Source organism: Piliocolobus tephrosceles, chromosome 8 (assembly GCF_002776525.5).
Source record: "Piliocolobus tephrosceles isolate RC106 chromosome 8, ASM277652v3, whole genome shotgun sequence".
Classification (NCBI taxonomy): domain Eukaryota; kingdom Metazoa; phylum Chordata; class Mammalia; order Primates; family Cercopithecidae; genus Piliocolobus; species Piliocolobus tephrosceles.
The window spans coordinates 139,887,639-139,904,713 of record NC_045441.1 but is presented as its reverse complement, the minus strand read 5'-3'; the positions used below and the strand labels follow the sequence as shown (position 1 = coordinate 139,904,713).

Here is a 17,075-nt window from a genome sequence, read left to right as displayed (position 1 = left end):
GGACACCCCTGTAGTCCCAGCTACTTGGGAGGCTAAGACAAGAGTATCCCTTCAGCCCGGAAGTTGGAGGCTGCAGTGAGCTCCGATTGCACTACTGCACTCCAGCCTGGGCAACCGAGGGAGACCATGTTTACAAACAAAAGACATTTCTAAGGTGGAGGAGGGTAATATTTGATTTTCACAATTAGTAGTACCTTTCTCCCTGTTGAGACTACAGGTTCCTTTTAGGTTTCAATCAGGTATTTTATACTGACTCTTCCACAATTACACGTGGAGTAGGACTTAAGTTGGCGTTTGTGGATTCAAGGTGTTGACCATAATTTGGGAAAAGCTTGATTGACTATGGGATTGTGGTACAGAATTGAATAACTGTTTACTGAGTATGTATGTGATGGGTACCAGGTACTGTGCTTTATATCTGTGGTTTCATTTAATCATTATGATACAGAGGGATTTTGAGGCCCAGAGCGCTTAACTTCAAGACACAGTTAGGATTCACACCACAATCTTGAGTTTAAATCCTAAACCTTTACCCACTGTCTTCTTTCTTTTCTTTTCCCCTCCCTCCCTCTCTCCCTCCCTCCCTCTCTTCCTTCCTTCTTTCCTTCCCTCCCTCCCTCCCTTTTCACTCTTGTTGCCCAGGCTGGAGTGCAGTGGCACAATCTCGGCTCACTGCAACCTCCACCTCCCAGGTTCAAGTGATTCTTGTGCCTCAGCCTCCCTAGTAGTTGGGGTTACAGGCTCGTGCCACTACGCCCAGCTAATTTTTTGTATTTTTAGTAGAGACGGGGTTTCGCCAGCTGGTCTCAAATTCCTGAGCTCAGGCAATCCGCCCACCTTGGCCTCCCAAAGTGCTAGAATTACAGGCGTGAGCCACTGTGTCTGGCCTATTGTGTTTATTGTTAATATGTTTCTCCCCATTAGAATTTATATACTGAGGAAGGGGTTTGTGTCTATTCACCAGTGTATTCCCATGCTTAGAATTGTGCCTCGTACTTAGTAGCTGTTTAACAGATAGATACTTGAGTAAATGAATGAATTAATCCGTAGTCAGAGCTTTGAAAACTTGGGATTCGGAATGGAATGGAATATTGCCATGCTTGGAACCATAAAAATACAGCTGTTAGGAGGTAGAACTGGGAAAAGGGACAATTGGAGAGTTAATCTTCTTGTTCTACAAAAGGGATTCTGTTTGTAACTGATGAAACTAGGTAGAGGTTTAAGTAAATGTATAACCGAGCTGGAGGGAAGAAACCTAATAGCTGTTCTGCGGGAATGTCATCATTTAGTCAGTAGGGACGTAGACATCCAGAAGTCACAGCTTGCCTCTTGCCTCTGGCCAGTAGCTTTTCAATTGTATCTTTTTTTTTTTTTTTTTTTTTTGAGACGGAGTCTTGCTCTGTCGCCCGGGCTGGAGTGCAGTGGCCGGATCTCAGCTCACTGCAAGCTCCACCTCCCGGGTTGACGCCATTCTCCTGCCTCAGCCTCCCGAGTAGCTGGGACTACAGGCGCCCGCCACCTCGCCCGGCTAGTTTTTTGTATTTTTAGTAGAGACGGGGTTTCACCATGTTAGCCAGGATGGTCTCGATCTCCTGACCTTGTGATCCGCCCGTCTCGGCCTCCCAAAGTGCTGGGATTACAGGCTTGAGTCACCGCACCCAGCCTCAATTGTATCTTTTTAAGAGAGGGTCTCACTCTGTCACCCAGCCTGGAGCACAGCCTCAACCTCCCGGCCTCAAGTGGTCCTCCCAAGTACCTGGGAGCATAGGCGTGCACTACCACGCCCTGCTAATTTTTTCGTTTTTTTTTATAGAGACAGGGAGGGGGGGTCTCACTGTGTTGCCCAGGCTGGTCTTGAATTCCTAGGCCCAAGCAATCTGCCAGCCTCAGCCCAGCCTCCAAAATTGCCGAGATTACAATTACTGTATCCATTCAATTCAGTGGTATTCACTGAGTTCTATTCTGCAGGTTTCATTGATGTTTGATTTCTTTCATTGATGTTTCCCCTAAAGTTGGAGAGCTGCTTCTCTTCCTTAATTGCCTCCAGTACTTTAACCTCTATTTACCTGACCTTTTCCTTGAAGGCTTCTCAAGCCAGGACCTACACACCTTTTGTCAGGGGTGTTATTAGAGTTCTACAGGGTGCACAGGTGTATCCCCATGGGCACATTTAATTTGGGGTGGGTAAAATGGAGCTGTAAGTGGCTGAGATAGTTTTCTGTAAGGTGCAGTCATCTTCATGGTCAAGTGTGTGGCACCCGACGACTGCAGCATCCAGCAAGAGTTTCCTGTAACACTGAGAGCAAAGGGGAGCCTAATCAATATGTCCCCTTGGATTTTTAAATCTATTTAAATATTTCAGAGATACCATTATAACAAGCCACATGGAATGAGGTAAACTAAAAATGTGTTTATAAGGAGGAAGGTTCAGAGGAGACAAGGAGGGAGTGTGGGATCTAGAGAACAAGGGGATAGAACAACTTTTGTGGAAGGGGAGGGTGGCTAACTCTTCCTCCGGTGAAAACGTCAGACTGTGTAAGGCAGACAGGGCTACGTGTCCAGCTCAGGGGCTCCAGTCACTGTGTTTGATGCGTATACACCAAGGCTAGGACACTGGGTGAGTAGAGGATAGCAGCAATTGGGACATTGAGGGTGCCTTCCTCATAGCTCAGAAGTCATAGCATATCCTCAGTGCCTGGCCCATAGTAGGTGTCCTTTAATTGATTATGAGCCGAGTTGCTGGTAGGAGCTGGAGGATTAGGGAACACCCTGGAGTCGATAGGTGATAATAGATGCACTTGTTGCGTGAGGGCAGTGGCTCCTAAACATCAGAACTGCACAGCTCAATCACCTAGGGGGCTTGTTCATACTTCCGTTCTGGAGTTGCCCGTCCAGTAGGTTTGAGTGGGGCTCAATAATTTCTTACAGGTTACCATGTAGTACTAAGCTGCTGGGCCCACACTTTGAGAAAGAATTACTGCTGTTGGAGGCAAGGAAGAAGCCACTTGGGATTCTAATGCAATGGGACGTGGAGGGATAGACCTTAGCTTGCTAAGGGTCACCAACCCACATGGTTTTGGAATTTTTTGTAGCTGAGCTCAACAGGCTTACAAAGGCAATTGATTAGATTAAGATCATAGAGGTTTGTGGCCAGGTGTGGTGGCTCATGCCTGTGATCCCGGCACTTTGGGAGGCTGAGGCCAGCAGATCACGAAGCCAGGAGATTGAGACCATCCTGGCTAACACGGTGAAACCCCGTCTCTACTAAAAATACAAAAAAAAAAAAATTAGCTGGGTGTGGTGGCAGGCGCCTGTAGTCTCAGCTACTTGGGAGGCTGAGGCAGGGGAATGGTGTGAACCTGGGAGGCGGAGCTTGCAGTAAGCCAAAATTGCGCCACTGCACTCCAGCCTCGGTGACAGAGCGAGACTCCATCCCAAAAAAAAAAAAAAAATTTATGTTTATTGAAGGGCCCTACAGAAGGAAAATTGGAGACTTCTTAGAAAAGAGCAGTGGACGATTTGTCTTGGGGCTTATACTGTATAGGGAAGAAAGAAACCTGGTGGAGATTGGAGATTCAAGGTGATGGTTTAGTATATTTCTAACATTTTTGTCTGCAGCCACCTTAGTAAGAAACACATTTTATACTGTGGTCCAGTAATAAATGTGTGTATAACTGAGATAGAAGGTTCATAACACCTTTCTTGTTTGTAGTCCATGCTGGCATTCCTATTTCTTAAAAAAATAGTGTGGGTCATGGCACAGTGTATTGACTTCATGACTAGTTAGGCCACACCACTGATTTGAAAACATTGCTTGTAGAGATGGTTTGGATTAGATGATGAGAGTCAGAAAGGGAGACCACTGGGGAATACATGGTCCTGTGTATTGATTGATAGGTGAGAAGAAGGGCAGGTGCCAGAGGAACAGCAGTCTGGGTGGTGACCAGGCACTTCTTGGTATGCTCAGGAGGTGGGTTGCTGAAGTGGCATGGAGAGGATTACTGGTGCAAAGGCCAGTGGGCTTTCAGGCTAAGCTGTTAGCTTGTGTCCATGGTCATCAAAGCCTCTTAAAGTTATGTTATGAATTTGAGGTGATGAAAGCAGCCCTGGAATGGGTTGTGTCCTAGATACATTACATTGATTCTAATGGACTCCCCCTTCTGCAGAATGCCTTGATAGACTAGTTAATAGATTGAAAATCTGGTCTTCCCCATCATATCCCAATGAACAAGCAATGTATAAACTAGGAAAATGCTGGGCTTGTAGGGAGTCGGTGGGAGGGGGGGCAGACCGTGGCTGGAGGGCAGTGGCACCCTCACGCACACAGCCTCAACCCTTGGACTCTAGCGATCCTCCTACATCACCTTCTTGAGTAACTGAGACTATATGCACACATCACCACACTCAGCTAGTTTTTATATTTTTTTGTAGAGATACGGTTTTACCATGTTGTTCAGACTGGTCTCAAACTCCTGGGGTCAAACAGTCCACCCGCCTCGGCCTCCCAAAGTGCTGGGATTACAGGCATGAGCCACCACACCTGGCTAATAAGTTATTTTTTAGGAGAATAATCGTGATAACAAAGTCAATATTAATCTGAAAACTTAAAATAATTCTGTAAACAGTGCCTGTTTTGCAGAATCACGAGGTATAAGGTTGAGTCAACACCTTTGAAAGTACGTACACCTTCTGTAGTGAAAATACCAGGTGAAAAACTCACTGTGCCATTTTATCATTGGAAAGAAAATAATATGCTGTTCCCCGATAAGAGCTCAGAATAATTTTTTAAAATAATTTTTATTTTTAAAAGTTAAGGTGGGTTTTGGTTTGGAGGAAGAATATTTGACAGTTAATTGTGGGAATTGAGATACTGCCTTTTAAAGCATTTGTAGTAATTTATGTCGTTAAATGAGTGGTTTGTGTTTGAGGATAAACACATGTCTGAGTATGGGCTACTTTTCCATTTATTTGGGATCACTCCTACGTAGTTTTCATGTAACATTTTTCTGAAGAGTTGATCTGGAGTGTGAGATTATCTTCAGCAAGGAACAGTGTTTCCAGACCTGAATTTGCTAAGGACAAAAGCCAAAGTAAATATATGAAGTTATTGAGAGAAAAAGGTTAAAGATGATCACGGTAGAGATCACAAATGCCTTTTTGTGGCTGCAAGCAGACTACATGAAAATCCTAACCAAAAGATGTGAACTGCGTCTCCAGAAGACACTCCTTTAAAGCCAGAAATTATAACTAGAACTGAGAACACTTGAAAATGAGCGATGGGGTTTATTTATGAAGATTCATTAGCATTTAATGCTGACTTGTCAAGATTTCAACACTAATTATCTAATAATAGCACTTTCAATGGAAATGGCAGAAAACAGCATGTTAGCAAACATAACCTTCCTATCCCTTCTGGATTATTTAAATAATTAATGACCTCACCCTAGCGGGAGAGACCCAAGGGAAACGTCATTTTTCTTCAGTGCCACTTCTGCTAATGAACAATACCTTTCTCCCGGGCCAGTCTGATTGAGAATCCAGTTTCCGCCCTGGAGAAATAAGTTTTAAATTCTGGTATCCCAATTTACTATTCATGAAAACAACAGCTGGCTGTCAACCTGCGATGTGATTTTGGTTAGACTACATTGTCTGTTACCAGAATGATTACTTAGTTTTCAACCGAAATGTTAATTTAGCCTGTCAAATAGTATATGCCATTGTGATACAAATGAGGAGCTCTTCTCTCACTACATGTTTGCACTTGATCTCATGCTGTCTTGCTTAATGTGTGTAACTTTCTTTTCTGTTCAAATGTGGCTTCCTAAATTTCACGGGAAACTCCTGAGACTCTTCTCCCCATCCCTTCACTCCCGCAAGTCAGGTTGTTGAGACTTGACCAGTGCCAGTTCAGAGGACTGTCTGATCCAGGGGGCTCCCCGTTGCCCAGTGCTTAGGGAGCTCATCCCATGTATCATACTTAGCTCCTCTTTCACTATTTTTAGTCCAGTTCTACTACACAAAATGTTGCAAAAGTCTTTTAAATTCTATTATTTCCTTTTTTCTTTGTAACTCTTGCCCATATCTTTAGGGAGAAAATGATCTGCTTTCTTTCCTTTCCATTTGTAAGCCAAACAAAAACCCCACAAACCCTTATCCTACCCACATAAGGATATAAAAAGCCCACCAGAGTCCTTAGAAGTACCCTGCAAAAGCTCTTAAGAAGTTTTTTGTCTTCTTTCTTTCTAATTAAGTTTCATTTCTTTAAGCAGTAGCATTCAGTGTAAATAACAATTTTTTTACTCCTAATTTTTCAGTTTCAGTAACGTAAGAGGGAGTTTTCCCCTTGCTGTTTTTATTACCTGAAGTAGTTCTGCTATATTTTGAGTTAAATTCTCCTTTACAGGCTAGCATATATAACATGGTTTCTTTTCAACACAATTCAATTTAAATGTGTGGAAATCTTGAACTATTGTTTTCCTATATCACAGGCAGTCGTGTGATTGGGTATCAATAAATACTAGTTGAATTGTTTCTTAATTTCTGATGAACTGTGTTTTCTACTTCATTTGTATAAAATTGAGATCTTTTATAGTATCTGAATGGCTAAGAGTAACATTTGGAGGTCTGTGCTTTAATTTCATTCATTTGTTCAGAAATCTCAGTGTTTACAGTGTCAGCTGGCCCTGTGCTGGCTTCAGTAGAGTGTTCGCCGCATGAAGATAATTTCAAATAACTTAATAAAACAGTAGCTATGAGAATGACTTTTAAGGCATGGGTACTACCTTAGGGTGGTCTTGAAGATTTCTCTGTGGAACTAACATTTGAGCTCAGATCAGAATGACAAAGATGAGTCATATATTCAGAGATGGGGGGATGGGCATTGCTAGAATAAAGGGGCCAAGGCGGGCAGGAACTCCAGGAGCAGAAGGGATGTGACTGGAGCCTCAGGATGGGTTGTTGGGGGCTGTTGGCAGAAAATGTCAGAGTGGTAGCCAGAGCAGGGATGGCCTGGTATTTGTGGGCCATGGTTAGAGGTTGGGAATTGATTCTAATTGCAATGAGGATTGGAAGCAGAGAAGTAGCATTTGATTTTCAAATGCTCATATAGGTTGCTTTGTAGAGAATAATTTCAGGTTTTAGTAATTCCAGAGACATTTCAAACTGTGTATTGGGCCGCTGATGAGGAGTAAATAGGTCTGCCAACTCATGGCCTTTCCTTCCCAGCAACACCTACTTTTTTTTTTTTTTTTTTTAATAGGACAGTCTCACTGTTGCCCAGACTGGAGTGCAGTGGCGCCATCTCGGCTCACTGCAACGACCGCCTCCTGGGTTCAGGCTATCTTCTTTCCTCAGCCTCCTGAGTAGCTGGGATTGCAGGTGCCCATCACCACGTTTGGCTAACTTTTTTTGTATTTTTAGTAGAGACAGGGCCAATCATGTTGGCCAAGCTGGTCTTGAACTCCTGACCTCAGGTGATCCACCCGCCTCAGCCTCCCAAAGTGCTGGAATTACAGGCATGAGCCACCGCACCTGGCCAGCAACCACTACTGTTAAGCCAACTTTTTAATAATTTAAATTTTGAGGAATGCCTTTGGTGTGAAAACGTTGTGCAACTATACCTATCCATAGTTTGGAGGAGAAACAAGCGGAAATTAAACCCAGAAATGTAAGACAGGTGTTACCATGCCTCTCCTTCACTCTCACTGCACGTCCTGTTGTGGTGGAGTTAAGTACGCCAGGCATATATAGCATGTGTGTAATAATGTTCCGAGGATGTGAGCGAGAAGGAAGGGTTTGGAGGTGAAATTGGGGAGGGATCACTTCCTCATTCCTGGTGATAAAGTCATCTGAACTATGCCTCTCATGCGGTTTCTTCACAGGGCACATACCCTGTTCTGAAGTCCTCCAGTAGACATTTTAGGTAACAGAAGAGTGAGAAGCTCTAGTTGTTGATTTATTAACATACAAGTTCAATTATTGGCGATTTTGTGAAATCCATACATTTCTTAATTGTCTAGATACTGCTAGGCCTTTCATACTCAATGAGATAGGATTTCTAGCTTCAAAGGAGTTTTTAAGATAAAGACTTACGTTACATATTTTCAGATTACTCTTACTTACTTTTTTTTTTGAGGCGGGGTCTTGCTCTGTTGCCCAGGCTAGAGTGCAGTGGTGTAATCTTGCCCCACTGCAGCCTCTGCCTTCTGGGTTCAAGTGATTCTCTTATCTCAGCCTCCCAAGTAGCTGGGATTACAGGCACCCGCCACCACACTCAGCTAATTTTTGTTATTCTTAGTAGAGACGGAGTTTCACCATGTTGGCCAGGCTGGTCTCAAACTCCTGACCTCAGGTGATCCAACTGCCTCGCCTCCCAAAGTACTGGGATTATAGGCATGAACCATGGCACCTGGCCGTATTACTCTTTTTAAAAGCTGTACTTGGTAACACTTCTAATGGTCATATATGAAAGAATACAACGAAACTAATCATTTTAATTTTCATATTAACATTAAGTAGCAAGATTCCAAGGATACTAGAGGAAATTAGCTTACTTTAAACTTTTTAGTTTATCTTTAACAGAATATCTGATGTGCTTGTTGGTCAGTAATATTTGTTAATGTCATAGACAAGTTTACTTTGTAATAGCTTAATTGCATAATATCCTCATATAAAGCAAATTAATGAAACTTATTTCATGTTTTGAAATTGCCCAAATGCTAATTAAAGGAATGTTTTCTGACCCTAATACCTTCAGTTTCTTCATCTGTTAGTGGTTTTTTAATGAAACAGCAAAATTAAAAATTTTTACCTTCATATGCCAACACACACTAAGCTCTTGTTCTCCTTTATAGGGAAATCCTCATTGACGATTCAATTTGTTGAAGGCCAATTTGTGGACTCCTACGATCCAACCATAGAAAACAGTAAGTATTGTTTTCAAGTACTTAAAAACTGAGAAGCCTTCTTTTGTGTAAAATAGCCATTGTGTATTCATGGAGGCTTTGAGTGCAGGAGGTAAATTCTGTATGTCTCCCAATTGGGGTCAAAGAAAACTTGCAAAAGATTTACCTACTTTACCCTGAAAGATTTTTCCTTCCATGTCTGCGTGCCTTGCCATCTAGATGTTGTTAATTCAAGTCAGTAGGAATCTGGCCCATTACTGGAATCTTCGTATTCCAGAATCTGCTCAAAAACAGGAGTGGAGAGCACAGTCTTCTCCCCCACACTCCTTCCTCCCAGCCATTGCAGTTTCCAGGGATTCCAAGCTTGAAAGAATGCAAAACACTCCAGATCGCTGTTCCTTATTCTTACAGAAGCCATACTCCCGCCCCCATTTCTCTATACCCTTCTTTCCAGCCCTAAAGATTTAAAAGAGAAATGAACTATTCTGGGATTGGTTAGAGCAGTTGCAGCATTAAAAAGAAGTTGGCTCAAAAAGCCTGTTGACATTTTAGGCCATGTGCAGAAAAAAGCAGGGAAGAGAGAACCAGCTATGACCTTTACTTTGTTCAATTTTAATACGTGGTTTCAGCATATTCCTGATGGATTCTAGGACCATGAGACAATTTTATTTTATTTATTTATTTTTTTTAAAGAGACGTGGGTCTCACAGTGTTACCCAGGCTGGACTCAATATCCTGGACTCAAGTGATCCTGTTACCTCAGCCTCCCAAGTAGCTGGAACTACAGGCATACGACACTGTGCCCAGCTTTGAGACAGATCTTGATTCTAGGGATCGCTAAGGAGAATCTGAAACAGGGAAGCTGGTCTTTTCAGGCTTAGAACCACAGGTGGGCCCTGGAACTAATTTTCTCAGATTCTTGAGACCAGGACTTACCTAGGATTTGTCACCAGGAACATGTAGATTTAAACATGGGGATTCATCAACACCTGGTTGGCATATCATGCATGAGGTAGATTTCACCTGCCAGAGGCTTGCAAGAGAAGAGAATCACTTGAATGCTTTGGCTTAAAGTAAGGAGCTTGGCAAACAACAGCCTGCAGGCCAGAAAGGCCCATTGCCCATTGTCTGTCTTTGTACAGACCAAGAGCTAAGAAAGGTTTTTACATTTAGGCATAATATATAAAAGTCCAAAGAAGAATAATGTCTGATGTGAAAATGGTATGAAATTCCAATGTTAACGTCTGGAAAGTTTTATTGATACACAGCCATGCTTGTTCCTTTACATGTTGTCCTTTACATTGTGTACAATGGCAGAGTTTTTGAATAGTTACAGCAGAGACCAGGTGGCCTACAAAGCCTAAAATATTTACTAGTACTATCTGGCCTTTTACAGAAAAAGTTTCCTCACCCCTTACTTAAAATATTTGGCTGTCTTGTGTGTCTCAGTGTACTGGTAGCAGAGAAGGAAACCTATTGGTTGATAAACTGACTCTGGGAATATTTTTGAAAGTAACCTTTCAAGGTGTTATATTTGAAAGTAACCTCTGGGTATCCTCAGGGAGGAGTCCTGATTACATCCTGTGGTTTGTCTAGCTGGTCATTATATCATGATAAGCAAGTGTGAAGAGCAGATTAATGTGAGTGCTAGATGAACAAGCTCGGTTTTCTGTCCACTGGAATAAGAACATAAGGAAATCATCATCTCAGACTTTAATATTTGCTATACATAGCAATTTAGGATTTTAGATCCTTGAAATAATAAGGTTCATTTTGGAATTGCATTAATAGAACAATAGAAGATTGTTTTCTTCGTAAGCTCTGCCTCTTAAAAGTGGATAATTGTGTATGTATCCTCATACCATTTCATACTGAACTGGAATTAGCTGGGCATGATGGAGTGTGCCTGTAGTCTCAGTTGAGACAGGTGGATCTCTTGAACCCAGGAGTTTGAGGCTGCAGTGATCTGTAATCACACCACTGCACTCCAGCCTGGGTAGCAGAGCAAGATACGGTCTCAAAAATAGAAATTGAGTTGGAAGGAAAGTCATGGAGTTGTGTATCATGGAGCTATACATACATACATTATCTTAGTAATGGATCAGAAGAAAGTCCAACTTATGTAACTTGATGTTATCTCAGAAACACAGTAATATGACCCTACTCTTTTGAGGCTATCAGCATCATCTTTGGTCGTATTTTAAATTTTTCTCATCTTAGAGTTCAATAATGAAGACTTTTCTTCACCTCAAAAATGAATTCAGAGTACTTGTTAACGTCTGTAGGCAAGAGCAGAAATAAATAGGAATATGTACCATTAAAAGTCTGTGAGGCGTGTTCAGACATTATATTCTACTTACCACACTTTTGATAACCTAACACAGGGCAGGAGCCCTTAGTCCACCATTTCTTCCATTATTTGGTAGAAAAACATTCATTGTTCAGTGATAACAATGAATTGGAAAGAAAAGGTTATCATGAACTTGTTGCCAGCAAGATAAATAAGTGGGTGGTTTTATGATATTAAAAAACTGCTCTGTAGATCTGGAAATAATTTAGTAGTTATTTTACGCTTTATAATATTAGAACAAGCAGTTATAGCAAACACTCAGTGGTGACACATTTCAGTGAAGTGTCATGGTGAGAGCAAAAATTCTGGGACTGTGTCATCTTTAACAGTAGGGGTGTAGGAGAACAATATCAATCAAACCACATATTTTCTAGTTTGGGGAAATTTTAAAGCAGAAGTAGTACTTACGCAAATGTACTTCATTATCTACTGCAGTGTTAATCTAACAACTCAATACAAATTAAATTGATAGGATTAAATTAAGCTAGTGGTAGTTTATAATTAAAAAGCAAATATAGCAGCAATTTCCAACTTCTGCCATCTCCAGGTAGCACTGTTGGTGAATGATAAGCGCCTTCTTCTCAGGAAGTTGGGAGATTGCAGTTAGGTGTTGCAGCATTCTCAAGGCACTGCGTCCTGGGTGTGGACTTCTCAGTAGGGTATGAAAGAAGAGTCCTCACCACACTTTAGTAACACAAATCTTGCTTTGTGAACACCAAATTTTAGAAACCTCTATGACCTTGGTTAGTAGCATTTACTAGTAAATAGCTATTAGTCTACTTAGGAGAATTTCAGGGGTTTAGGTTGGAAAGGGATTCTCTGGTGATTCAAAGAGGCAGAGAGAAGGGGGCTCAAGGAAAGTGACGTCAGAAGAAAGCCAGCTTTCCATTTTGACATGAGGTTAAAATGAGAGAGAGTAGAATTATTTCCTAGTCTATCCTATCTCTTATTATACCTCCCTTTTTTCTATAGTAACAAAAACCGGCAGTTTTCCTATGATAGCAAGATGGAAGGTCTTCTTTTTCATTTGACTGCTACAAGTAGGACAAGTTACATTCTTTTTACATGCAAAGATAGATGCCAATGTTTATTAATTTTTTTTCTTTTATACACTATATACAATGACATCTCCTACCCGTTTTCTCTTACCTCACTGGTGAGCCAGTACTTTCACAGTCGTCTTGGCCGAATCTTCCGCATTTTTTTGACTTGGCAACATGGGGTGCCCTGATTCAGGCCTTTCCTCTGCACTCACTCTCAAGTGATCTTCCCCTCTCTAATTTGCTATTGACTCACCAGTGTGTATTCTCAGCCCCAACCTCTCCCCCCAGCTCTGAGCTTTATTTTATAATTTATTTTATTTTACATGACGACGTCTTTCACTCTGTCCTTCTGGCAGGAGTGCAGTGGCATGATCATACTTACGGTAACATTGAATTCTTGGACTTAAAATGATTTTGCCTCAGCCTTGCAGGTAGCTAAGACTACAGGCGTGAACCACCACGCTGGAGCAGTTTTTCCTTTTTTGTGGAGATTAGGTCTCACTATGTTGCCCAGGGTGGTCTTGAACTCCAGGCCTCAAGTTGTCCTCCTGCCTGGGCCTCCCAAAGTGGGATTACAGGCATAAGCCACTACATCCTGGGTTTTTTTTTTTTTTTTGAGACAGAGTCTCGCTCTGTCGCCCGGGCTGGAGTGCAGTGGCCAGATCTCAGCTCACTGCAAGCTCCGCCTCCCGGGTTTACGCCATTCTCCTGCCTCAGCCTCACGAGCAGCTGGGACTACCGCCCACCACCACGCCCGGCTAGTTTTTTGTATTTTTTAGTAGAGACGGGGTTTCACCGTGTTAGCCAGGATGGTCTCGATCTCCTGACCTCGTGATCCGCCCGTCTCGGCCTCCCAAAGTGCTGGGATTACAGGCTTGAGCCACCGCGCCCGGCCTCATCCTGGGCTTTTTTATTTAACTGCCGGCATTTCCCCTTGGTATTTAATAAGCATCCCAAAACATCCCTAAAACCCAACTCTCAATTCCCTTCCTCTCCCATCCCTAGTATTCTTCCCCTAGTTGTTCCTGTATCTGTAAGTGGCAACTTACAGAAGCTTTGGAGTCATCCTGATTCTTCATTTTCTTATATCCCACCTCCAGTCAATCAGAAAATCCTTTCGGTTCTGCCTCTGAAATACTTCCAGAATATCTGCACCTCTAATCCAGGCCAGCGTCACCTATAGATTGTGATAGTCTATACAGTCATGACACTGGTCACTATATCATGGGCTCCTGCCTGATATCTCTGGGACCATTTTTGTTATTTACAGTGTAGCCAGAGTGATCTTTCCTTGGTTTCTCCTCACATTCAGAGTAAAAATCCCAAGTTCTGTAGGACCTTCTGCCTCCTGTCCATCCTAGTTAGCTGCCTACCATTCTCCCTCAGCTTTAGCTGCATTGACTTTTTTGCTTTTTTCACTTGCTGTTTAACCTCTGCCTGGATGTTCCACTCCCAGGAAAGATACCCGACAGGGTGGGAAGGGTACCTGTGTGTCTGTATCTTCTTTCCTTCCCTGGGATCTAAGCTCACAGAGTGTCACAGACGACAGCATCCCAAGCACCCACAACAGTGCTACTGGTGATAATACGCACTCAAGAAATTGTTCTTGAATGAATGAATGAATGAATGATGTTTCCTTTCAGTAACCTTGTCATCATAATTATACTTGATAACCACAGTTACTTAGTTCTAATTGAAGGTCACTGGTTTTATTGCTCACCAGTGCTTCTTACATACTTCTCATCAAATCTGAAATACACTTCAATCTTATCTGACTGAAGGTTTTCACACAGCTCTATAGTGGCTGCACTCTGGCTGACAAGGACTGAAAGCTCCAGGGGTATAGGATGCATCCCAAGCAGAGAGGATACGGTGTAAAAACAAATCTGAATTCTTTCTTAGAATTGATGAAATAGGTTATATTGGGTATCCCCTCAGCTTGAAATATTCCAATTCAGTTTCCATCTGATTTAACTGTTTCCTAAAAGTGATAACTTCCAGAAAAGGTATAAGCATAACACAGTGTGGCCATTGATTTCATTATGTGGTCTGTAATCTTTACTCGCCGGACTTTTGGCACCCCTGCTTGTATTAGAAAAGTGTGACGCTAATAACGCTTCTCTGTGATGATTGCTTGTCTTTCGGCAGTCTTTTCTTTCCCTGTGGAACTCATATAATTCAGATAAGATCTCCAATCAGTCCTCCTTATTACTTAGAGTTTTCTCACGTAATTTCCATTTGTCTGTGTCAGCTTTGCCTTTCTGCTGTGGGCAGAGTGGGACCTCACTCAGTTGTATGAGGGATAGATTCTGCAGCCTGGCTCTGGTCATATAGGACGGCCAGTCAGGAGATTGGAGGACTCATCATGAGTCAGGACAGCTGGGGCGGGTATGCAAGAGAAATCTGTTCCACTTCCTTGTCAGGGTTCCAGGTGGTTATTTTTACATTGTTTCTGTTAGTAGTTCTTTCCTCTTTTGTCTATATTTGCTTGAAGTCTGTCTCCCTCAAATTCTGAATTGAATTCTGAATTGACTTTTCCGGAAGTTATTCAAGTCTGATTTTCTTTCCTCCCTTGTCAGGGAAAAGAAGTTGTGACAAATTGCTTGGATCCTTAAGCTTAAGTGGGAAGGATGGCTTCAACATAGAACATCTGTTTCATTGCTGTTTTATCCGTCAGTAAAACTGTTACTTTTTTTATGTACTAAAAGTTCTTAGCACTTCAACTAATATTAGCTCTTTGTGCTCTGATGCCAGACTTCCTATAAATTAATGGAAAATTTTTGTGATTTTGGTTTATTCTAGAGCTCAGACTTTATGTAGTATATTTCACTTCTTCACAAGAGGAAGGATTTGCCACAGAGCATTGAAATTACTATTATAGGATATGAATTGTTGCCTACTTTGTCTCTTTGAAAAAGAATCAAGGTTTACCAAGCTTGATTTTAGCCAGTCACCGTGTTTCCTAGCTAAATAATGGAAGTAGGGGAGAATCTATACAAGTCAGGGAGTTGTTCTTTTTTGTTTCATGGGGCCTTTCTCTGAGACTGCTAGGGACTCTGTGCTTCATTGGTTGTCATTGTTCAAACTTTAAGTGGTTTAGAGTTAATTTTTAAAAACTAATGTTTAATTCCCTTTTTCCCTGTAGCTTTTACAAAGTTGATCACAGTAAATGGACAAGAATATCATCTTCAACTTGTAGACACAGCTGGGCAAGTAAGTGACCTCTGGTATCTCAGAATCTTATACAGCATATCTGACAGTCCTGGTCCTAGCACTGATTTTTGAAAGTACCAGCTATGCCAAGAAAACCCCTCGTGTTGTGTGCAGACAGTCCCTGACTCCCAATGGTTTGGCTTGCAGTGGCTCAACTTAACAATTTCTCATCTTTATGATGGGTCTGTTGAGGTATTTGATACATTTTCAACTCATGATATTTTTGGTTTACAGTAGGTTTATTGGGATGTAACCCCATCATAAGTCAAGGAGCATATATAACTAAATGTTAATATGCTGTCTACTTGGTCTTTTCTAAGACTTTTCTGGCAGTTTTCTTTTAATAACTTGTTTTTCTGCTTTAAAATTACTTTAAATATACTAACATTGTAAGGGTTAATACTTATTACAGGTTAGTGGTTTTCTGTTTTCTAAACTTTGTATTAGAGAGTCATATTAGTTGCTTTCTTTCTCTTTGTGATATGTGTTCTCCTACATTAGGGCAAAAGTACATCTTTTCTAGAGGAAAGGCATAAGAGGGGCATAGGGCAGAAATTAGCTGATTTAATCTTATGAGGACCTGGGCCATAAAATACCAGTTTGATTAGAGTCTAGGCTCTGGTTTGAGTGTTGGGTTTAGTTTATATAGTAGAGTCTCTGGGTGGGTGGATTTGAGAGTGATTACTAGATTAGGGAGTTTCAATTTATTTGATAGACCTAGGAATGATGATGAACATAGTTAAATACAGATTGATTATTTTTAGACTGCATGAAATATTTTGGTTTTGCCCAATATTAGGGTGAGAGCATGTACCCTAAATGAATTTTGGGGTAAGAATGTGAAGTATCAAAAAAATAAAAAAAGCAGCCTCTTCTGTATTATAACCCATTTATGCCTAGTGTTCCGTTATTGGAACGCTAAGCTTATGGAAGTTATTTATATCCTACTGATCAAGGTCACCAAGGTCTGATTTTTCATTAAAAAAAAAAAAGTGCAACCTCCGGCATAAATTGGTTAATAACTTAGATTCACACCTGTAATCCGAGCACCTTAGGAGGCCAAGGTGGGTGGATCACTTTCGGTCAGGAGTTTGAAACCAGCCTGACCAACATGGTGAAACTCTGTCTCTACTAAAACTACAGAATTAGCCAGACGTGGTGGCACATGCCTGTAATCCCAGCTACTTGGGAGGCCGAGGCAGGAGAACCCAGGAGGCAGAGGTTGAACCCAGGAGGCAGAGGTTGCAGTGACCCAAGATTGCACCATTGCACTCCAGCCTGGGCAACAAGAACGAAACTCCGTCTCAAAAAATAAATAAATAAATAAATAATAATAATAATAATTAAAATTGATTCAATGACAGTCCATCTTATAATGTAACCAAATTTGCTATTTTGAAAATTAAGTTTAATTAATTGTACATGGTACATGTACATGTGTAATGCACATGGTACAAAAATAAATAGTGGAAAAATGTGTAAATAGTAAAACTTAAGACGTTCCTACCCTAGCTATCTAACCCCCCACCCCCGCCAGCAACCCCATTTACCAGTTTCTAGTATATG

The 17,075-nt window shown here is 41.5% G+C and overlaps 1 protein-coding gene across 1 annotated transcript in view; it reads left to right on the top strand.

Annotated features, from left to right (window-relative positions):
• Positions 1-17,075, top strand: part of RHEB (Ras homolog, mTORC1 binding) — a 50,310-nt gene that overhangs the window by 20,245 nt on the left and 12,990 nt on the right. The window contains exons 2-3 of the mRNA XM_023225376.1: positions 8,853-8,924; positions 15,442-15,509. Of these exons, the coding sequence (XP_023081144.1) occupies positions 8,853-8,924; positions 15,442-15,509 (140 nt within the window). The remainder of the gene's footprint in view (positions 1-8,852; positions 8,925-15,441; positions 15,510-17,075) is intronic.